The sequence below is a fragment of the Oncorhynchus gorbuscha genome, linkage group LG02 (assembly GCF_021184085.1).
Source record: "Oncorhynchus gorbuscha isolate QuinsamMale2020 ecotype Even-year linkage group LG02, OgorEven_v1.0, whole genome shotgun sequence".
Taxonomy (NCBI): domain Eukaryota; kingdom Metazoa; phylum Chordata; class Actinopteri; order Salmoniformes; family Salmonidae; genus Oncorhynchus; species Oncorhynchus gorbuscha.
The window spans coordinates 10,961,765-10,985,165 of NC_060174.1; the positions used below are offsets into that span (position 1 = coordinate 10,961,765).

The 23,401-nt window shown below is 47.1% G+C and overlaps 1 protein-coding gene across 22 annotated transcripts in view; it reads right to left on the reverse strand.

Moving 5' to 3' along the window:
• ptprsa (protein tyrosine phosphatase receptor type Sa) overlaps nucleotides 1-23,401 on the reverse strand; it is a 449,805-nt gene that overhangs the window by 178,517 nt on the left and 247,887 nt on the right. For all 22 annotated transcript variants that reach the window (XM_046301062.1, XM_046301171.1, XM_046301161.1 and 19 more), the window contains one exon: nucleotides 943-1,131. In XM_046301062.1, coding sequence (XP_046157018.1) covers nucleotides 943-1,131 — 189 coding nt within the window. The remainder of the gene's footprint in view (nucleotides 1-942; nucleotides 1,132-23,401) is intronic.

Below are 23,401 nucleotides of genomic sequence, written 5' to 3' on the forward strand. Positions count from 1 at the left end.
ATGAAGCTGAACGAGTGCTAAAACCAGCTGTAGACCCTAGACAGTAGTAACATAGGTGGAAGAAAAACTCAGCTTCATAGGAATCCCTCATGGCGGACTGCGGTCCTCAGAGAGGGAAGTCAAGAGCATTTTACACACAACCTCAGCATCTACAAAGCACTCCATGAGCTCCTGATACCCCCACAGAGAACCCCTCTGTAACACCAAGACACGGAGCAGTTGTACGACATCATCTAAATGAGTGAACACTTTTTCATTTTGTTGCCACCATGGAATTTCTTGGGGTGAATTTCAAGTGGATGTTTTTAGCTGTAATTTGCTCACTTCCTACGAGCCAAAGGTCCTAGAAAACAGCTATTTGCTATATTTATCACAAACCCGAGTGTTTTAGTGTGCGCTTCGCAAGGACCACATCTAGGGCAAGAACTCAGTTGAGACAGACTATTTATTTGGTGTTAGCAGCTGCAAATCAAAATAGGATGTATTGCATTTTTCTGATGGTGACACATTGTCAACCCAAAAGATCTACCCACTGTTGCCTGGGACCACTTTAATTATATATATTGTTAGACTTTGCTGCACTGGGTCTCTCTCATTAAGGTTTAATCAAGGGCTACGAGATCACACCTACACTTACAGTACTGAGGGGGAGAAAACTAGACCAAGCTCTGTTTCTCTCTATTCCAAATTTCTGGGACCCATTGAATATTTTTTGGGACCTTTCCTCGATCAGATCTTTTGAGCAGAATCAAGCCCAAATCATCCACCCAGTCACCGCGTATCAATCATAATGTTTCAGGGCTAAGCTATAGCACTCACAATCAGATTCATGGCTGCTCACCCTTTTACATTTCAAAAACAAACTGTGGCAGCTGAAGGTGTACCTAAGCAACCGTGGCAGCTGAAGGTGTAGCTAAGCAACAGATTACACCATTTCCTTACCTGAGCGCAGCTGTTTGATTCGCCCGTTACTTGCGTTGGGGTCTATGGGCAGAAAGTCCTTAAACCAGGTGATTTCTGGGTCGGGGTTGCCGCTTGCAGCACAGAGCATGGTGGCCGTCCGGGTCCGCTCGACCACCTTCAGCTGGGGACCCATGTCTATGTTGGGGAATCCTCCCGGGAGCAAGTCCTCTGTAAAAGGGAGAAAGGAAAAAGACATGGTTATTGGTGTTGGTTAAATTAATTCACTAGTTACTCTGCTACTGCAGTAGCACTACTCCATAGCGAGTCTAAATAAGTGTTTATCAACCAGAACACTTTTAGGTACTTGGTAAAACACGAATGAATGTCCTGCTTTAATGTTCCCTGAGAGTCACAAGAGGGATCACTATATCCATTCTAACACAGCTCAATCCAAATACCACTCCTTACACATAGGGAACAAAATTGCATGAGAGATATGTCAAAATGAAATCCTCTCTCCCTTGAATATCATGATTGTGTGTCCTAACTGTAACCTGTTATTTACATTCACACTCCATTAGTTCCAACCAGATATCCTAATCTGAATCGGGTTTAGATAACAGCTACACCTCTAGAGCCAGAGATTACTCTGGGCGCAGAGACAACTCGGATAAACCAATAAAGCAGATGAGGATCATCTTGATGAGGCCAGAAAACAGCAGTCCTCTGAGTCCTGAGAAGTCCCGTCCTCAAGCAGGAGACGTTGGAACCCAAGGAGGGGAAAAGCAAACCAGAGACACCTGCTTCCGACTTCCTCGTTCTAAACGGGTTTACTGGGCTAAACCAATCGGAGGAGACACGTAGCAGCCCACACAAACAAAGCCGACCAATCAAAATACAACGCCTGAATCTCAAGTACCTGTGAGTGAGTACTCAAAAACATCTAAAACAGGGCCTCCCGGGTGGCGCAGTGGTTAAGGGCGCTGTGCCATCAGAGACTCTGGGTTCGTGCCCAGGCTCTGTCGCAAACACACTCAACCCCATCCCACCACGCCCAACCACACCCAACCCCATCCCACCACACCCAACCCAACCCCACTCCACCACACCCATCCAACCCCATCCCACCCCACTACACCCAACCACACTCCACCCCATCCCACCACACCCAACCTGACTCCACCCAACCCCACCACATCCAACCCCCCACCCAGACCATACCCCACACCACACGGCCATGATTAGAGGAGTGCCCAAAGGAGTGCTCTGTCTATCACCACTGGTCTTTCCATAAAGACACTATCCTAACACGAGCCACAGCACACTTTCGATCAGGGAAGGTAACATACAACACTTGTAGGCTAATTATCCATTCAGTCATTGTACACTGTGGCAACTTAGCAATTACTGTACTTGATCATGCAAGCTGAACGAATTAAGCGCTATGGAGCAACAAGGGGCTAGTTAGCACTTCCTAACTAGCAGTACCCTTCCAATGCTAAGTGTTATTAGCATGGGGACTCTCCCACTGTCTGTTGCGAGTCTTCTAACAAGGGTTCTGGAGCTTTCCTCACGCTTGACCGCTACTCAGAAGAGCCAAGTTGTGACTCACGGTTGGGGATTGAAAATCTGGGCCTATCCCCTGACCCCTCTGGCCATAGATCCAGCTGTGAGGGAAAGACGGGCCGCAGAATAATCTCTCATCTTCAGGGTACAGACAATGACCTCACATGCGCCAGACATCACGGTGGGCATGTCGGCGCCTGGAGACCACTCGATTGAGGAAATAAGGCCAGTCAGTTTAGTTTGAGTCATGGGGAAGAGTGGCACAAGCAGGGATAAGCAGCTGCCCAAGGAGAATGAGAGAGAGAGAGAGAGAGAGAGAGAGAGAGAGAGAGAGAGAGAGAGAGAGAGAGAGACAACAAGGTGAAGAAAAGAGAGCAGACAGCGAGAGAAAAAGAATGAGAGACAAGCCTCTAAAGTAAGACCCACTCATAGGCTTCCAAGCATGAGGGCTGATACTAGCAGAGAGGACTATACATTTGCAGAATCCTCTCCATCGATTACTAACGGATGCTGATGTATGATCTCTTTGTACTGCGGTTCCCCTGAGGGTAGAAAGCTGCAGCGAGCCTGTATCCCATTCCACACTTGATGGTACAGAACTGTGTGAGTCTCTTTCTCTCCTTGTGCCTCTGTGACATCAATGTGTGCTAGACGCGTTAAGTGTTGTCGTCCTCTTCCGGTTACAACGGCAGGACACACCTGCTTTTCCCCCCACAAGAGGCAAGACACACCTGCCTTTCCCCCCCGCACACATACACAAGAGGCAGGACACGCCTGCTTCCCCCCCCACACAAGAGGCAGGACACGCCTGCCCCCCCCCCCCAACAAGAGGCAGGACACACCTGCTCCCCCCACCCAAGAGGCAGGACAAGCTGTTCCCCACTTCTCCAGGGGGCTCTCTGAGATGTGACGTTGAGCTTCTACCCACGCTTCACATCCACACGTCACGTTTGCCTCAATAATGACCCTGTACGCGGGAGATCAACTCCTTTAACCACATCCAGTAGTAAATGAAGCCGCAAGAACAATACAACCAGCAATTTACTTTGAGTTGAATTCAAATCGAGCGAGTGATGGAGGGATCAGTGAAGAGATGCATAGAGGAGCTTGGAGTTGCGGAAAGTGGGCAAATGAATGGGTAGTTGGGGGAACAAGAAGTGCAGGGGTGGACAAATCACGGTGTAATTATGCTATCATTACCCGCTGCTCCTGATCGGAGACAGCAGACTAAAAATCCCCCTTCTATTAGTATCCCCAGGAATGGTGTCTGATACAATCTCCCCTGCAGCTTAGGGAGCACTGTCGATAAAACCTGCCGTGCAAGAATAAATAAAACACTGTTTAAAAAAAAAAACTTAGTTCAGGGTTAGCCAGCCTGAGAAAAGGGGAAGAAAAGAGAGCGAGAGAGAGTGAGAGAAGGAAAGAGTGAGAGAAGGAGAGAGGGAGAGAAGGAGAGAGGGAGAGAAGCCAATGACGAGGGCTGATTGTACCCTGAGGGTGTCCTAGGACTGCCAGTGATTATATGTGTGTACGATGCACACTGGTGCTCTCCGCAATGACAAATCTTCGGCGCAAATCGAATCAGCCATGCTGCGACCCGATCGGTCAGTCGAAAAGCCATTGTTTCATTTGCCAGAAGGGCCTCCGAACGCGCGCCGCTCATCATCACGTTGCAGAGCATTTTGTCATTCACGCTGCGACTGGATTTTTACACAGACAGCAATTACACCCCCGCCTGAGTCGGCTCCTCTGTCCTGCCATGCATGCCTGTACATGTTTTAAGGCTACAGCTAATACACCAACCCTCCAAAAACATCCTTCATTGGAGGGATTCAAACAAACCATAGAATCAAAATATCTCAGATTACTCAGCAATTACATTGGCTTTCGCAGGGGAAGGGTGACGTTGAAGGTGTACATTACCCAGCATGCAAACCAGGATGTCGCCCCCATATTTATCGAGGGCTTTTGTTTCCTGCCGCTTTCAGAAAACATTTTCATGCTTGAAATTGGCAGCGTCATGCAATTACGTGTTGGCAAATGGGCATCTGGGCAGCTCGGTCTGACATTGGCCATGTCAGAGGATGCTGAGCGTCTGAAAATGGTGTCACGATGATGATCACAAAGTTGGATTTACATCCGTTATCTACGCCATCCAACCGCTGGCTGAGGACCCAGATATCCAATGGTTACCCTCCTTCTCCAGTAGCAGACTTTTTCCTCTTTGTTTCTCATAGTCTTTGGCTATGCTGCTGACGGAGCAAATTATGCTGGTGGCGCTCATTATCTGTGATTATCTTTAATTGTGATGCACTGTTTAATGTAATTACGCAAGCGACAGATGCAAAGCCTTTAATCTGATCGGTTAGCTTAGCACCCGCGTCTGTGGACTCGTGTCATGGGTGATGTCATGTCCCCTTCCTCGTTTCTGAGAGCTACGACCTACTTGCGCTGGTCATCTCCTCTGAGTTTTTACGCGCAAAGGAATCCCGTTTCTAACAGAATCCCAGTTTCACCCTTTTCCTGACCTGGACCTGTGAATCGGGTGTAAAGTACAACTTGATAGAGCAGCTATTGGAAAGAGGGAAAGACATTTTGGGTCCGTGCAATGATTTCACCCTTTCTGATAGGCTGGCATCAAAGCTCTTTTGACTGAACCATTCATTACCATACCAAAAACAGCAGTTCCCCCCATCACGGCCTGGGACTGCAGCAAATGCCATTGGTGAACCTCCATTCCGTGCACTTTACTACTTACATTGATATGTTCACTTCCCAAAATGATCTAATTTCATCTGTGGAATAACCAGGTTAACGGATTACCACTCGCCAGCGATGGGGCTTTAGAAAAGGCTGTGTATTTATATTACAGAGAGTGAGGGAGGGATGGGGGTGAGTGCTGGGGCTGCGGAGACAGAAAGAGAGAGTGAGGGATGGGGGTGAGTGCTGGGGCTGCGGAGACAGAAAGAGAGAGTGAGGGAGGGATGGGGGTGAGTGCTGGGGCTGCGGAGACAGAAAGAGAGAGTGAGTGAGGGATGGGGGTGAGTGCTGGGGCTGCGGAGACAGAAAAGAGAGTGAGAGAGGGGTGTGAGTACTGGGGTTGCGGAGACAGAAAGAGAGAGTGAGTGAGGGGGGTGAGTGCTGGGGCTGCGGAGACAGAAAGAGAGAGTGAGGGAGGGGGTGAGTGCTGGGGCTGCGGAGACAGAAAGAGAGAGTGGGGGGCGGGGTGAGTGCTGGGGCTGCGGAGACAGAAAGAGAGAGTGAGGGATGGGGGTGAGTGCTGGGGCTGCGGAGACAGAAAGAGAGAGTGAGGGAGGGATGGGGGTGAGTGCTGGGGCTGCGGAGACAGAAAGAGAGAGTGAGGGAGGGATGGGGGTGAGTGCTGGGGCTGCGGAGACAGAAAGAGAGAGTGAGGGATGGGGGTGAGTGCTGGGGCTGCGGAGACAGAAAGAGAGAGTGAGGGAGGGGGGTGAGTACTGGGGCTGCGGAGACAGAAAGAGAGAGTGAGGGAGGGATGGGGATGAGTGCTGGGGCTGCGGAAGCAGAAAGAGAGAGTGAGGGAGGGAGCGAGGAATAGAAGAGAAGACTCAGCATTACCATAACCTTAAAATAAATAGACATTTAACTAATCTGCATCCCCAGCTGTTAAGACTCTGGAGATGGTCAATTTAATTTGCTGCCCTCCCAGTCCAGGCAGCTGAAGTCACATAATCGGCAGGCAGGCAGGCCGGGCGGTGTGTGTGAGAAAGAGAGAGAGACAGAGAGACAGAAAGAAAGAGAAAGAAAGAGAGACAGACAGAGAGAAAGTGAGCGAGAGAGAGAGAGAGGGGGTGGGCTTGTGAGAGGCTGAAGAGGGTATGTGGGGGAAAGATAGGTGGTGGCAGAAGTAGCGGGGTAGGAAAACTAATCACGGACTCTTCGCCTTCGTTTTGCTCTCCTTCGTACTCCAATCTCAGGTAGATAATGGGCTCAACCTCTCCCTCCCCGCTCACTGCACTTTCACAGTCGGTGTGCTGTACGAGAGGTTATTGGTACCTATTGGTATTCTTCATGCTTATTGCAGGACCAAGGGCGGAATTTACATCCAAATCTCAAAATGGAGAAAAAAAGTTCAAAACCGCACCATATTGCAATTGAACGGGTTTGTGGGTCAGTTCTTTTTAACATACCGACTGCAGGGTTGCCACAGTGTATGTGTTTGAGAAGAGCGGTTCACGCATCCATTCTGATCGACTGTCTGTGGCCTCAGGAGCATTACAACTATTGGGCTAGTCAATAAAATAGTTCCCTCACTGGGAAAATGACTTTCCTCTGGCATATGAAGCGGTGCTCTGAGTTTTCCACACAGAATGATCCCTGTAAACCCAGTCTACACCTTTGTTAGGCCACACGTGTAATGATTTGCAACAGGCGGTGTGTTCATCGCACTGTAGAAATGTGTTCCCAGCACTGTAATGTCAGCCAGCAGCAGTGTGTTCCCAGCACTGTAATGTCAGCCAGCAACGGTGTGTTCCCAGCACTGAAATGTCAGCCAGCAGCGGTGTGTTCCCAGCACTGTAAAGTCAGCCAGCAACGGTGTGTTCCCAGCACTGTAAAGTCAGCCAGCAACGGTGTGTTCCCAGCACTGAAATGTCAGCCAGCAGCGGTGTGTTCATCGCACTGTAGAAATGTGTTCCCAGCACTGTAATGGCAGCCAGCAACGGTGTGTTCCCAGCACTGAAATGTCAGCCAGCAGCGGTGTGTTCCCAGCACTGTAAAGTCAGCCAGCAACGGTGTGTTCCCAGCACTGTAAAGTCAGCCAGCAACAGTGTGTTCCCAGCATTGTAAAGTCAGTCAGCAACGGTGTGTTCCCAGCCCTGAAATGTCAGCCAGCAACGGTGTGTAACGGCAGCGGTGTGTTCCCAGCATTGTAATGGCAGCGGTGTGTTCCCAGCATTGTAATGGCAGCGGTGTGTTCCCAGCATTGTAACGGTAGCGGTGTGTTCCCAGCACTGTAACGGCAGCGGTGTGTTCCCAGCATTGTAACGGCAGCGGTGTGTTCCCAGCATTGTAACGGCAGCGGTGTGTTCCCAGCACTGTAACGGCAGCCTGCAGCGGTGTGTTCCCAGCATTGTAACGGCAGCGGTGTGTTACCAGCATTGTAACAGCAGCGGTGTGTTCCCAGCATTGTAACGGCAGCGGTGTGTTCCCAGCATTGTAACGACAGCGGTGTGTTCCCAGCATTGTAACGGCAGCGGTGTGTTCCCAGCATTGTAACGGCAGCGGTGTGTTCCCAGCATTGTAACGGCAGCGGCGTGTTCCCAGCACCGTAACGGCAGCCTGCAGCGGTGTGTTCCCAGCATTGTAACGGCAGCCTGCAGCGGTGTGTTCCCAGCATTGTAACGGCAGCGGTGTGTTCCCAGCATTGTAACGGCAGCGGTGTGTTCCCAGCACTGTAACGGTAGCCAGCAGCAGTGTGTTCCCAGCACTGTAAAAGCAGCCAGTAGCAGCAGTGTTTTTGAGAGCCACTCTCTATAACAACCACAGTTATAGCCTCTTGGGCAGCACGTCTCTGGCTGAAGCCTAAATGTGGCCTTGTGTAATTTCCTGAGGAGTACAGGCTTTCAGTAAACACTTATATAGTGTGAGGCTCCAGGAAAACAGGGTGATCCTAGAGTGCCAAAGGTCTCCACATTTCCCTACTTTGACCTCTCATCATGTTTCCATAATCCCACTCCTTTTCTCTCACCAACCTCCATTCAATCAAACTTTATCAGCAATGACAGCCTACAGCCTTCATGTCAAAGGCTCTATGGGCCAGGGGTAGTGTTCCCCAGGGGGTTCTCACAGCAGCTGGTCAGACCTTCGTTCCTCAGCTTCAGAATTTCACAGCTGAGTTCAACGCAGGCTAACACACGCCACCTCTTTCTCTTCTTATTTAAGTACTTGTTGGTGGACAACTGGAGCTACCACACATGCAGTACAGAACAGTGTCTCCACCGGTCTACCGCCATAGACACAGCAACAGACAAGAGAGAAGTAATTTCTCTGGACAGTGCCAAACCATCTCATGCCTGCCAGGAGAGGCAGTAAAAAAAATAAAGAGAAAAAAAACTCTACTCTACTGTTCATATATTTCAGCCAGTGAAGTTTTCCCCCAGCGCGCCAGCTCGCTTGGGCTCCTGAGTGGCCCGAGGTAGACAGACAAACTCCAAGGGAGACAGGAGATGAGGAGATGAGGCCGGGCCATTAGAGGATGTGTCTATCATTTGAGAGATGATGTCGAACAGTCAAGTCACATTCGGCAGGGGGCACCTCACGGCCTGGGGCTTTCATTTTCCGTAATCACGCAATGCTGCCAATTAAACAACTTCCCTTCGATAGCAGGCCAAATACACAGAAGTACTTCATGCAAAATTGGCCTTATTACTTATATCTTTGTTTCAAGGGGTAGAATTTCTGTTCAAATGTTGACAACCCTCCAGTCAACAAGAAATGCTTAAAATGATATGAAACGCACAAAATAAATTCCAAATACTGCCTATTTAATCTGTGTGCAACTATGCAAAGTTGAGGTGGAAGCACATGGACAGCGAAGCTGCGTGAGAAGACTTTATTCACCTGAAACAGAGAGGCCTTTCCAGAGAGTCTTCTCTAAGCCCATTTTGCAGCCAGAGCCAAAACAACAATGATTTGAGCTTACGGCTCTGAGCTCCCCACTGAACCTCGACAAAGAAAGCAAAAGGAAATGGAACCACCGTCTTGCAGTAGCCTGGATCCCTGATCAACCCAAGCTAACACAGCGCAAACATCTGAATGGTTTCAAAATGAAGGAGATAATTGTGAGCGATTGGGGAGGGGGAATTGTCCACATTGTCCTCTAGGGCCATTAGCTTGGCGCAATTAAGCCTCTAATAACAGGGTGGGAGGCACCTTTTGCGAGGGGAGCAACAATTACGAAAACATGTTTTGCGATAAATGGAGAAAGGACAAATGGCTGATGGTTTGGTAATTGCTTATTGCTGCTAAGAGCCGTGGAGGCAACAAGCAGGCAATAGTGGGGGGTCATAGGGGGGTGGACCCTCGCTAGGGAGGACGATCGGAGACGGTTGAATAAATAAATTGCTTAAAAACACGACAAGCGTGAGAGGATGTGCTTGGAATGACAATGGGCCAGAGGGAAAGAGAGGACATTGCCTTTGTGAGAGTGACAGGACACAGGAGGGGAATATTCATGTGGACGACCCTTTTAACCCAATGAGTCCCAGCGTGATACCGGCACAATTTGGACTTCTAACCCGTATTAAACATTGTGTGTTTAAGCTACAGACTTCTGGGTTGTACCATTGGATTCATATATTTCAATTGTATCCAACATTAGCCTGTAAGATTACTAGAGACTGAGCTAGAGCGCTGTTTGTGAGACAAAGGCGGATCCTGAAGGAGCCCTGGTCCGGGCCATCTACAAAAAAACACCTGTGGAGTCCGAATGGTTTGAGTTACAAACTATTAGCTCTCTATGAAAAGCTGAGACTCTCACGAACAAATGTGACATGTATGTCGCTCACAAGCTAGACAAGAGTTGCTAGAAGGTAAGGGGTTCATCTACACAGAAGATCACAGCTAATCCATGGACATAGTGTCTATAATACTGTGATAAGCTCACATAGTTGCTGTCATAAAATCCACACAGTCATCACTGAGTAGTTGGATATTAATTTCCACTGAGTAAATCATTTATGTTTTGTGTTCTACTTGTTTTTTAAATTTTATTTAACTAGGCAAGTCAGTTAAGAACAAATTCTTATTTTCAATGACGGCCTAGGAACAGTGGGTTAACTGCCTGTTCAGGGGCAGAACGACAGATTTGTACCTTGTCAGCTCGGGGATTTGAACTTGCAACCTTTTCAGTTACTAGTCCAATGCTCTAACCACTAGGCTACCCTGTAGCCCAGGTTGTCCTGAAAAGAACATGGTAAAGCACTTCATTATGAGGTTAAATATAAGGGCTGGACAGACAGATACATGGTAAACAAGTCATTATGAGGTTAAATATAAGGACTGATCAGGCAGATACATGGTAAACAAGTCATTATGAGGTTAAATATAAGGACTGATCAGGCAGATACATGGTAAACAAGTCATTATGAGGTTAAATATAAGGACTGATCAGGCAGATACATGGTAAACAAGTCATTATGAGGTTAAATATAAGGACTGATCAGGCAGATACATGGTAAACAAGTCATTATGAGGTTAAATATAAGGGCTGGACAGACAGATACATGGTAAACAAGTCATTATGAGGTTAAATATAAGGACTGGACAGACAGATACATGGTAAACAAGTCATTATGAGGTTAAATATAAGGGCTGGACAGACAGATACATGGTAAACAAGTCATTATGAGGTTAAATATAAGGACTGGACAGACAGACACATAAAAGTCAGATAAAAAGAAAGCAGATTTTTGCTGGGGTCTCGGAACTGATAGGGTTAAAAGTGAAGGAGCCAGGCTACGCTTTCAACATCATTTTCTGGGAATACCGGTCTACGACTGAAGAATTGGCGACAGTGGTTTAACTTTCACTCGATCAACAGTGCACATGTCAGGAACAACAAGTACATTTAAAAACAAAAACAGGACACTGTCATATAAACAAACCATCCCACTTCAACTCCTTAAATGACCCAGCATGACGCCCGTTCAGGTCAGAACAGAGTTCAGAATCCACCAAAAACTCAACAGAAGTCAACATTGAGTCTTAGTACCACCAAGCACACAGTGCTAATTTAGCATCCTGTGGCTCTGAAAGAAAAGGAGTGTCTGTTTCCTTTCCGTCCCATCATCTCCTGATGCTGATGAGCGTCGGTTACGTAAACAAGCATCTCAGTGAGAAGTTGATGGAGAGGGAGTAGAGGGAGTGGGGAAAAAAGGCAAACAGCGAGCTCAGGGAACAGATGTTCATTTTGCATGGTCCAGTGCCAACTGCAGTGCCTGGTGGAGCGAGCGGGTTCCAGAAAGAAGAGACGAAGGGCAGGGCTAGAGCTGAGGATTCTTTAAACATTAACTGCTGCTCCTCCTGAATCCAGTCAGGCTGGGGAAGAGCTCTAGAGCCGAAGCACTGTAATATATAGGAAGAGCCTGCCGGAGACCATGTCCATTCCTTTCTCCTTTACTCTCTTTACGATGCTCGCTCTGCATCTCTTTATGAGGCCCACTCTACCTCTCTTTACGATGCTCGCTCTACCTCTCTTTACGATGCTCGCTCTGCATCTCTTTATGAGGCCCACTCTACCTCTCTTTACGATGCTCGCTCTACCTCTCTTTACGATGCTCGCTCTGCCTCTCTTTATGATGCTCGCTCTGCCTCGCTTTACGATGCTCGCTCTGCCTCTCTTTATGATGCTCGCTCTACCTCTCTTTACGATGCGTGCTCTACCTCTCTTTACGATGCTCGCTCTGCCTCTCTGTACGATGCTCGCGCTGCCTCGCTTTACGATGCTCGCGCTGCCTCGCTTTACGATGCTCGCTCTGCCTCTCTTTACGATGCTCGCTCTGCCTCTCTTTACGATGCTCATTCTGCCTCTCTTTACGATGATCGCTCTACCTCTATGATGCTCGCTCTACCTCTCTTTACGATGCTCGCTCTACCTCTCTTTACGATGCTCGCTCTACCTCTCTTTACGATGCTCGTTCTGCCTCTCTTTACAATGCTCGTTTTGCCTCTCTTTACAATGCTTGTTCTGCCTCTCTTTACGATGCGCGCTCTGCCTCTTTTTATGATGCACGCTCTGCCTGTCTATGATGCTCGCTCCACCTCTCTTTATGATGCGTGCTCTCCCTTCTCTTTACGATGCGCGCTCTACCTCTCATTACGATGCTCGCTCTGCCTCTCTTTATGATGCTCGCTCTGCCTCTCTTTATGATGCTCGCTCTGCCTCTCTTTACGATGCTCGTTTTGCCTCTCTTTTACGATGCTCGTTCTGCCTCTCTTTACAATGCTTGTTTTGCCTCTCTTTACAATGCTTTCTCTCCCTCTCTTTACGATGCTTGTTCTACCTCTCTTTACAATGCTTGTTTTGCCTCTCTTTACAATGCTTTCTCTCCCTCTCTTTACGATGCTTGTTCTGCCTCTCTTTATGATGCGCGCTCTGCCTCTCTTTATGATGCGCGCTCTGCCTCTCTTTATGATGCGCGCTCTGCCTCTCTTTATGATGCTCGCTCTGCCTCTCTTTACGATGCTCGCTCTATTTCTCTTTTTTGTCTTTCTGTTTGTCTTTCGTTCCATGTTTCTTCCAGAGAGGGTTGAAGGACATATATTCAGTGCCTTGTAAAATTATTCACCCCCCTTGGCATTTTTCTTATTTTGTTGCATTAGAACCTGTCATTTAAATCGATTTTTATTTGGATTTCATGTAATGGACATACACAAAATAGTCGAAATTGGTGAAGTGAAATTCAATTTAAAAAATGAAAAAACAGAAAAGTACTGCTTATTCACCACTTCAGAAGTTACATAATTAGTTAAATAAAGTCCACCTGTGTGCAATCTAAGTGTCACATGATCTGTCAAATGATCTCAGTATATATATACACCTGTTCTGAAAGGCCCCAGAGTCTGCAACACCACTAAGCAAGGAGCACCACCAAGCAAGTGGCACCATGAAGGCCAAGGAGCTCTCCAAACAGATCAGGGACAAAGTTGTGGAGAAGTACAGATCAGGGTTGGGTTATAAAAAATATCTGAAACTTTGAACATCCCATTAAATCCATTATTAAAAAATATAAAGAATATGGCATCACAACAAACCTGCCAAGAGCAGAGAGGCAACAAAGAGACCAAAGATAACCCTGAAGGAGCAGCAAAGCTCCACAGTGGAGATTGGTTTATCTGTCCATAAGACCACTTTGGTCCACAGAGCTGGACTATATGGAAGATTGGCAAGAAAAAAATGTAATTGCTGAAAGAAAAAAATAAGCAAACATGTTTGGTGTTCACAAAAAGGCATGTGGGAGACTCCCCAAACATATGGAAGAAGGTACTCTGGTCAGATGAGACAAAAATGTAACTTTTTGGCCATCAAGAAAAATGCTATGTCTGGAGCAAACCCAACACCTCATATCACCCCGAGAACACCGTCCCCACAGTGAAGCAAGGTGGTGGCAGCATCATGCTGTGGGTATATTTTCATCAGCAGGGACTGGGAAACTGGTCAGAATTGAAGGAATGATGGATGTTTCAGTCTTCAAGAGATTAGAGGCTGGGACGGAGGTTCACCTTTGCAGCAGGACAATGACCCTAAGCATACTTCTAAAGCAACACTCGAGTGGTTAAAGGGGAAACATTTGAATGTCTTGGAATGGCCTACTCAATGCCCAGACCTCAATCCAATTGAGAATCTGTGGTATGACAAAGATTGCTGTACACCAGCAGAACCCATTCAGTTACGGATGCTCAAGTTTTCCGTTTTTTTTGGTGTTATTTCTTGTTTGTTTGTTTTGATCTTCAAAGTGGTAGGCATGTTGTTGTGTCAGGTTGTAAGGCAACAAAATAGGAAAAGTTCCAAGGGGGGTGAATACTTTTGCAAGCCACTGTAGTATACTTAATGGCAGAGCAGGCAGGACCAAGCAGTAGCTGTGGCTTATATTGTAATGCAATTGTTATTTAAGCCTTTATGTGAATTCTCAGAGCGGCGTAAACTGAGGGTGACGTACTGAGATTATCATGGAGATATCGAAATCTGTTCCTCCCCCACATATCAAGTGTAAGGCCTTTGGTTCACTTGGTTTATCTGTGATTTCAGATCAAAAGTAGGTTTTGTGTATTGTATTGTTCCCGCTTGGGAACCAAAGGCCTATCAGATCTGCCAGTTGGCGTGGCCTCTGTATTGAATACCTTCAGTCACCTGGGTAGTGGCTTCATGTTTATTCATAAGGACGGTGACCCAGGCCACCTCCCCCAGCTCCTCTTTATTAATGAGCTGGGCCCTCGGAGAAGTCGTCATTTAGCCCCGTTTCCACAGGAACCACCCTTATCTGCTGCTTTCCTTTGTGTATTAGAGCTGGTTTAGTTAAACAGTATATCTATCTGCTTGGTCACCTCCAGTGGTTGAATAAAGCGAGGGAGATACTCAGGTTTACAAGGGTTAAAGAAAGAGCTGAACAAGAGGAGAGAAAACAGAATGTCTGATCTCAATTCAGAGAATCACAGGGGCAATCAAACAATTGAGCACTTATTCCCCTGTAAAACCGTCCCGGAGACACTGATCTTTCAATTTAGTCCGGAAAGGCGAGTTACAGCCGACACAGGATCCATTTAGCCAAACTTTCCACAGAGTAATAAACCAATCAGGTTCACTGAGTCTGGCCAAACCTCCCTCCCTCTCCCACTCTCCCTCCCTCCCTCTCCCACTCTCCCTCCCTCCCTCTCCCACTCTCCCTCCCTCCCTCTCCCACTCTCCCTCCCTCCCTCTCCCACTCTCCCTCCCTCCCTCTCCCACTCTCCCACTCTCCCTCCCTCTCCCATTCTCCCTCCCTCCGTCTCCCACTCTCCCTCCTTCCCCCATTCTCCCTCCCTCCCTCCCTCTCCCACTCTCCCTCCCTCCCTCTCCCACTCTCCCACTCTCCCTCCCTCTCCCACTCTCCCTCCCTCCCTCTCCCACTCTACCTCCCACTCTCCCTCCCTCTCCCATTCTCCCTCCCTCCGTCTCCCACTCTCCCTCCTTCCCCCATTCTCCCTCCCTCCGTCTCCCACTCTCCCTCCCTCCCACTCTCCCTCCCTCCCTCTCCCACTCTCCCTCCCTCCCTCTCCCACTCTCCCTCTCTCCCTCTCCCACTCTCCCTCCCTCCCTCTCCCACTCTCCCTCCCTCCCTCTCCCACTCTCCCACTCTCCCTCTCCCACTCTCCCTCCCTCTCCCACTCTCCCACTCTCCCTCCCTCCCTCCCTCCCACTCTCCCTCCAAAGGGCTTCATTGGCATGGGAAACTTATGTTAACATTTCCAAAGCAAGTGAAGTAGATAATAAACAAAAGTGAAATAAACAATAACAATTAACAGTAATCATTATATTCACAGAAGTAACAAAAGAATAAAGACATTACAAATGTCATACTATGTATGACAGTGTTGTAGCAATGTGCAAATGGTTAAAATACAAAAGAGAAAATAAATAAACAAATGCGGTTGTATTTACAATGGTGTGTGTTCTTCACAGGTTTCCCTTTTCATGTGGCAACAGCTCACAAATATTTCTGCTGTTGTAACAGTATAATTTTTTTAACCGTCCCCTCGCCCATACCCGGGCGCGAACCAGGGACCCTCTGCACACATCGACAACAGTCACCCTCGAAGCATCGTTACCCATCGCTCCACAAAAGCCACGGCCCTTGCAGAGCAAGGGGAAACACTACTTCAAGGTCTCAGAGCAAGTGACGTAACCGATTGAAACACTATTTAGCGCACACCGCTAACTAAGCTAGCCGTTTCACATCCGTTACACTGTGATGGCACACTGTGGTATTTCACCCAATAGATATGGGAGTTTATCAAAATCGGGTTCTTTTTTCAAATTCCTTGTGGATCTGTGTAATCTGAGGGAAATATGTGTCTCTAATATGGTTAAACATTTGGCAGGAGGTTAGGAAGTGCAGCTCATTTTTCAACTCATTTTGTGGGCTGTGTACACATAGCCTGTCTTCTCTTGAGAGCCAGGTCTGCCTACAGCGGCCTTTCTCAATAGCAATGCTATTCTCACTTAGTCTGTACAATAGTTTTAGATTTCCTTAAGTGTGGGTCAGGTATTCTGCCCCTGTGTACTCTCTGTTTAAGGCCAGTTTGCTCTTTCCAATGTGTCAAGTAATTATCTTTTGTTTTCTCAAGATTTCGTTGGGTCTAATTGTGTTGCTGTCCTGGGGTTGTGTGGGCTCTGTTTGTGTTTGTGAACAGAGCCCCAGAACCTCTTCTCCAGGTTCATCTCTCTGTAGGTGATGGCTTTGTTATGAAAGGTTTGGGAATTGCTTCATTTTAGGTGGTTGTAGAATTTAACTGATCTTTTCTGGATTTTGATAATTAGTGGGTATCGGCCCAATTCTGCTCTGCATGCATTATTTGGTGTTTTACATTGTACACATAGGATATTTTTGCAGAGTCTGGATGCAGAGTCTCAATTTGGTATTTGTTTTGTGAATTCTTAGGTTGTTGAGACCCCAGACCTCACAACCATAAAGGGCAATGGATTCTATAACTCATTCAATTGTTTTTAGCCAGATAATAATTGGTATATACAATGTTATGCTCCTTTTGATGGCATAGAAGGCCCTTCTTGCCTTGTCTCTCAGATAATTCACAGCTTTGTTACCTGTGGCACTGATGTTTAAGCCAAGGTATGTATCATTTGTTGTGTGCTCTAGGGAAACGGTGTCGAGATGGAATTTGTATTTGTGGTCCTGGAGACTGGACCTTTTTTGGAACACCATTATTTTGGTCTTACTGGGATTTACTGTCATGGCCCAGGTCTGGCAGAATGTGTGCAGAATATCTAAATGCTGCTGTAGGCCCTCCTTGGTTGGTGACAGAAGCACCAGATCATCAGCAAACAGTAGATATTTAACTTCAGATTCTAGTAGGGTGAGGCCGGGTGCTGCAGGTTGTTCTAGTGCCCTCGCCAATTCGTTGATATATATGTTGAAAAGTGTGGGGCTTAAACTGCATCCCTGTTTCACCCCACGGCCCTGTGGGAAGAAATGTGTGTTTTTTGCCTATTTTAAATGCACACTTGTTGTTTGAGTACATGGATTTTATTTTATCGTATGTTTTTCCCCCAACACCACATTCTATCAATTTGTATAGCAGAACCTTGTGCCAAATTGATTCGAATGCTTTTTTGAAATCAACATTGCATGAGAAGACTTTGCCTTTGTTTTGGTTTGTTTGTTTGTCAGTTAGGGTGTGCAGGGTGAATATGTGGTCTGTCATACAATAATTTGGTAAAAAGCTAATTTTACATTTGCTCAGTACATTGTTTTCACTGAATAAATGTACGAGTCTGCTGTTAATGATAATGCAGAGGATTTTCCCAAGGTTGCTGTTGATACATATCCCACAGTAGTTATTGGGGTCAAATTTGTCTCCACTTTTGTGGATTGGGGTGATAAATCTTTGGTTCCAAATATTGGGGAAGATGCCAGAGCTAATGATGATGTTAAAGAGTTTAAGTATTGCCAATTGGAATTTGTTGTCTGAATATTTGATCATTTCATTGAGGATACCATCAACACCACAGGCCTTTTTGGGTTGAAGGGCTTTTACTTTGTCCTGTAGTTCATTCAAGGTAATTGGAGAATCCAGTGGGTTCTGATCATCTTTAATAGCAGATTCTAAGTTTTGTATTTGATATTGTATATGTTTTTGCTGTTTGCTCTTTGGTATAGAGCCAAAAAGATTGGAGAGTGATTTACCCATACATCTCCATTTTGGATAGATCATTCTTTGTGGTTTTGTTTGTTTAGTGTTTTCCAATTATCCCAGAAGTCTATGGATTCTTCAATTACATTGTGCTGATTTCTGACATGCTGTTGCTTCTTTTTCCGTAGTGTATTTCTGTATTGTTTTAGTGATTCACCATAGTGAAGGAGTAGACTCGAGGTTTCTGGGTCTCTATGTTTTTGGTTGGATAGGTTTCTCAATTTCTTTCTTAGATTTTTGCATTCTTCACCAAACCATTTGTTATTGTTGTTCATTTTCTTCGGTTCTTTTGTTTGAATTTTTTGATTTGATAGGGAAGTTGAGAGGTCAAATATATTGTTAAGATGTTCTACTGCCAAGTTTACACCTTCACTGTTACAGTGGAACGTTTTGTCCAGGTAGCTGTCTAAAAGGGACTGAAATTGTTGTTGTTGTTTCTTAATATTACTCAGTTCCTTTGGTTTTGATGCCTCATGATTGAGTATTGCTATGTTTAAGTAGACTGTGATTTTGCTGTGGTCTGATAGGGGTGTCAGTGGGCTGACTGTGAACGCTCTGAGAGACTCTGGGTTTGAGGTCAGTGATAAAGTAGTCTACAGTACTACTGCCAAGAGATGAGCAATAGGTGTACCTACCGTAGGAGTCTCCTCGAAGCCTACCATTGACTATGTACATACCCTGCGTCCGACAGAGCTGCAGGAGTTATGACCTGTTTTTGTTGGTTATGTTGTCATAGTTGTATCGAGGAGGGCATCAGGGGGAGGGAATGCTGCCACCTCCAGGCAGGTATTTGTCCCCCTGTGTGCTGAGGGTGTCAGGTTCCTGTCCGGTTCTGGCATTTAGGTCGCCACAGACTAGGACATGTCCCTGGGCCTGGAAATAAAAGATTTCCCCCTCCAGGATGGAGAAGCTGTCTTCAAGTATGGGGATTCTATTGGGGGTATATAGTTAGCACACAGGAGGACATTTTTCTCTGTTAAGATAATTTCCTTTTGAATTTCTATCCAAATGTAAAATATTCCCGCTTTAATTAATTTAATGGAGTGGGTTAGGTCTGTTCTATACCAAATTAGCAAACCTCTGAGTCTCTTCCCTGTTTCACACATGGTAGTTTGGTGGGTGGGACTACCAGCTCTCTGTAACCTAGAGTGAAACCAGTGGGTTTGTCTCCTCTATACCAGGTTTCTTGTAGGATGACAATGTCTGTAATTCCGATTTCTTTGATGAAGTCCAGGTTCCTGCTCATTAGGCCAAAGGCAGATGACATCAGGCCTTGGATATTCCCTCCCACTCTCCCTCCCTCCCACCAACTCTCCCTCACACTCTCCCACTCTCTCTCCCATTCTCCCTCCCTCACACTAACTCCCGCTCTCCTTACCCATTTCCCCTACTCAACAGACAGGCCGAGGTAAGGTCGCCCTACTTCAGCAAGCATTACACAAAATTGATGGCGCAGGTTCGGAAGCCGTGCTAGTGCCCCGGAGACTCAAAGTTTCAGCCACTTATCCCTCCCCTGCTCCATCCCCCCTCTCCCCTCTTCTATCCACCAATCACAGCTGATTACGGCTCTCCAGGTTCCCAGGATCAAAGGATTGGGAGGCCATAAACTCCCCATCTCAGAGAATTTCCCCCAGGCAGCACTTTCTGAGGGGGGCTGTGGAGAGAGTGGGAACTGGAGGGAGTCGGGCTGGAGTACAAATTTAGCCCAGGCACTCAGAGAATGAGAGGAAGAAGATGGGCTGGGTGAGAGGGTGGAAGGGAGAGGGTGTGCTGGGTGAGAGGGAGGAAGGGCTGGGTGAGACGGAGAGGAGGTGAGATGGACAGAGGGATATTTTCAAACAACCTTCAAACGCCACTAATAACCTCATAAATCAACAAAACATTAAAGATGGAATCCTGATTAGGGGAAACAGCGCCACTATTATTGTTTTTGTTTTGTGGACGAAATGGAGGTAAGGTATGTTGTAGTATCCCAAATAGACATGTCAGTTTCACTTTTTTAAATTTAACTAGGCAAGTCAGTTATGAACAAATTCTTATTTACAATGACGGCCTACGAGCAGTTCGTAACTGCCTTGTTCAGGGGGCAGAATGACAGATTTTTACCTAGTCAGCTCGGGGATTCGGGATTCAGCTTAACGCTCTAACCACTAGGCTACCTGCCTTCCAAGGATTCACACTTTGAACGTATAGATAGGCATATTGAATAGACAGATATATTGGTATATTGTGACCAAGCTAAATAACCACATTCATCCCATCATTACTACTCCTAATGCACAACAACAAGAAAGTCCAATCCAATAATATAGCTCTGCAACAACACAAATGGGACGTAAACATAGGGTAATACATTTTTCCATTTGGATAACACTCTTCGCTGATAGTGGAATGTGCAAGTGGCATGTGCAAATATGGCCTCACGCAGAGAAGCCCCATGGAAGATTACTCTAGATCTTATCAGTGCGAATCAAATGTATTATTCAGCAGAGGAGCAGCTGAGAAAGAGAGACAGAGAGAGAGACAGAGAGACAGAGAGACAGAGAGACAGAGAGACAGACAGACAGAGAGACAGAGAGACAGAGAGACAGACAGACAGACAGACAGACAGACAGACAGAGAGACAGAGAGACAGACAGACAGACAGACAGACAGACAGACAGACAGACAGACAGACAGACAGACAGACAGACAGACAGACAGACAGACAGACAGACAGACAGACAGACAGACAGACAGACAGACAGACAGACAGACAGACAGACAGACAGACAGACAGAGAGAGAGAGAGAGAGAGAGAGAGAGAGAGAGAGAGAGAGAGAGAGAGAGAGAGAGAGAAAGAGGCTTGTTTATGAAGGCTGCAGATAATACAGAGGTCAGACTCAGCTGGCTGGGTGTTAATCCTGGATCACTGCTGCCTTAATCAATGAGATCTACTGGGGCTGATCTACTGGGGCTGATCTGCTGGGGCTGATCTACTGGGGCTGATCTGCTGGGGCTGATCTACTGGGGCTGATCTACTGGGGCTGATCTGCTGGGGCTGATCTACTGGGGCTGATCTACTGGGGCTGATCTGCTGGGGCTGATCTGCTGGGGCTGATCTACTGGGGCTGATCTACTGGGGCTGATCTACTGGGGCTGATCTACTGGGGCTGACCTACTGGGGCTGATCTACTGGGGCTGATCTGCTGGGGCTGATCTGCTGGGGCTGATCTACTGGGGCTGATCTACTGGGGCTGATCTACTGGGGCTGATCTACTGGGGATGATCTACTGGGGCTGATCTACTGGGGACTGATCTACTGGGGCTGCCTCCATTGAGAAGCACCCCTCTCTCTCTCTCTTTTTTCTTTCTCTCCTATTATCATTGAGTTTCTCTACCTCTCTCCCTCCTCCTTTCTCTACCTCTCTCCCAACTTTCTCTCTCTCCCTCTCTCCCTCCTCCTTTCTCTCCCTCTCTCCCTACTTTCTCTCCCTCTCTCCCTCCTCCTTTCTCTCCCTCCTCAGTTTTTCTCCCTCCTCCTTTCTCTACCTCTCTCCCTCCTCCTTTCTCTACCTCTCTCCCTCCTCCTTTCTCTACCTCTCTCCCTCCTTTCTCTCCCTCTCTCCCTCCTCCTTTCTCTCCCTCCTTTCTCTCCCTCCTCCTTTCTCTACCTCTCTCCCTCCTCCTTTCTCTACCTCTCTCCCTCCTTTCTCTACCTCTCTCCCTCCTCCTTTCTCTACCTCTCTCCCTCCTTTCTCTCCCTCCTCAGTTTTTCTCCCTCCTCCTTTCTCTACCTCTCTAGACTTACGAAATGCTTTCCATCACATTTGATTCAGAGGTGTTAATGAGCATGACAGTGAAATTAGATGAAGTGTCGCTGAAACAATAAGCTTTTAAAGCAATTAACGACATAACACGGCATAACAACTACACAAGTTCAGATCCTAGATTGGGGCGGGACGTACGCCAGCAGCTAAGGAGTTGTACTCGTAGCTGAAAGGTCGCCTGTTGGAATGCCAGACTGCATGCAAAAAAAGGTGGAAATTGATCTGGCAACTGGAGGGCTGCTGGGTTCATATCCTAAACAACAATACCCAACCGTTGGGCACTTGAGCAAGGCCCTGAACCCCACAACATGCTCTCCATTCAGGGGCACTGCAGTGTGTGTGAGAGATGAAGAGAGCAGAAGACAAACTTCTGTTATTCGCTGTGGAACTATTAATAATGTTACAAAATATATATTTTCACTCTCTCTATGCCTCCTTCACTCCCCTATGCCTCCTTCACTCCCCCACTCCACTAACCTCTCCTCTCCTCTCCTGAGAGGTCAATGGGAAACTCTCATTTTTAAATCTGTCCAGCCAATCGAGGGGTTCATTTTTACTTGTGGCCCTCTTTAACTGGCCAATTAGGCTCCTGATTCAGTCTGTTGTTGGGGCGTGGTGACCTCTGCCCCACCCAGCACGACACAATTACCCATGAGCCACAAGGCAGGAGAATGGAGAGATGCGTCATACATACTGTATACACACATACTGTATACACACACACACACACCAGGCTTTCCATTAGCCGGTAATTGCCGGCTTTTGGCCGACAAAAATAAATGATAAATAAATAAATTGCAGCCCTGGACAATTTGGCCAGCTACACTGCTGCTGAAGAGAGGGAGAGAAAGCGAGAGAGGAGCCTTGACCTCTGAGAAAGCGAGAGAGGAGCCTTGACCTCTGAGAAAGCGAGAGAGGAGCCTTGACCTCTGAGAAAGCGAGAGAGGAGCCTTGACCTCTGAGAAAGCGAGAGAGGAGCCTTGACCTCTGAGAAAGCGAGAGAGGAGCCTTGACCTCTGAGAAAGCGAGAGAGGAGCCTTGACCTCTGAGAAAGCGAGAGAGGAGCCTTGACCTCTGAGAAAGCGAGAGAGGAGCCTTGACCTCTGAGAAAGCGAGAGAGGAGCCTTGACCTCTGAGAAAGCGAGAGAGGAGCCTTGACCTCTGAGAAAGCGAGAGAGGAGCCTTGACCTCTGAGAAAGCGAGAGAGGAGCCTTGACCTCTGAGAAAGCGAGAGAGGAGCCTTGACCACTGAGAAAGCGAGAGAGGAGCCTTGACCTCTGAGAAAGCGAGAGAGGAGCCTTGACCACTGATGTTGGGCGATTAGGTCTGGCTTGCAGTCGAAGTTCGATGGGGTCGGACACCAAGCAGTTGCCATGCCAAGCGGTGATGCAACCAGTCATGGTGCAGCGGTAGAACCTTTTGAGGATCTCAGGGCCCATGCCAAATCGTTTCAGGAAGAGGCGTTGTTGTGCCGTCTTCACGACTGTGTTGGTGTGTGTGAATCACGGTAGATCCTTAGTGATGTGGACACAGAGGAACTTAAAGCTCCAGACCCGCTCTACTACAGGCCCGTCCATGTAACATTAAAAAATATATATATTCTAATTCAAATTTAAAAATTAGCCGCCTCCTATATCTGTATAGCATACACAGTAGCCATCTGACAAGGATAAAGA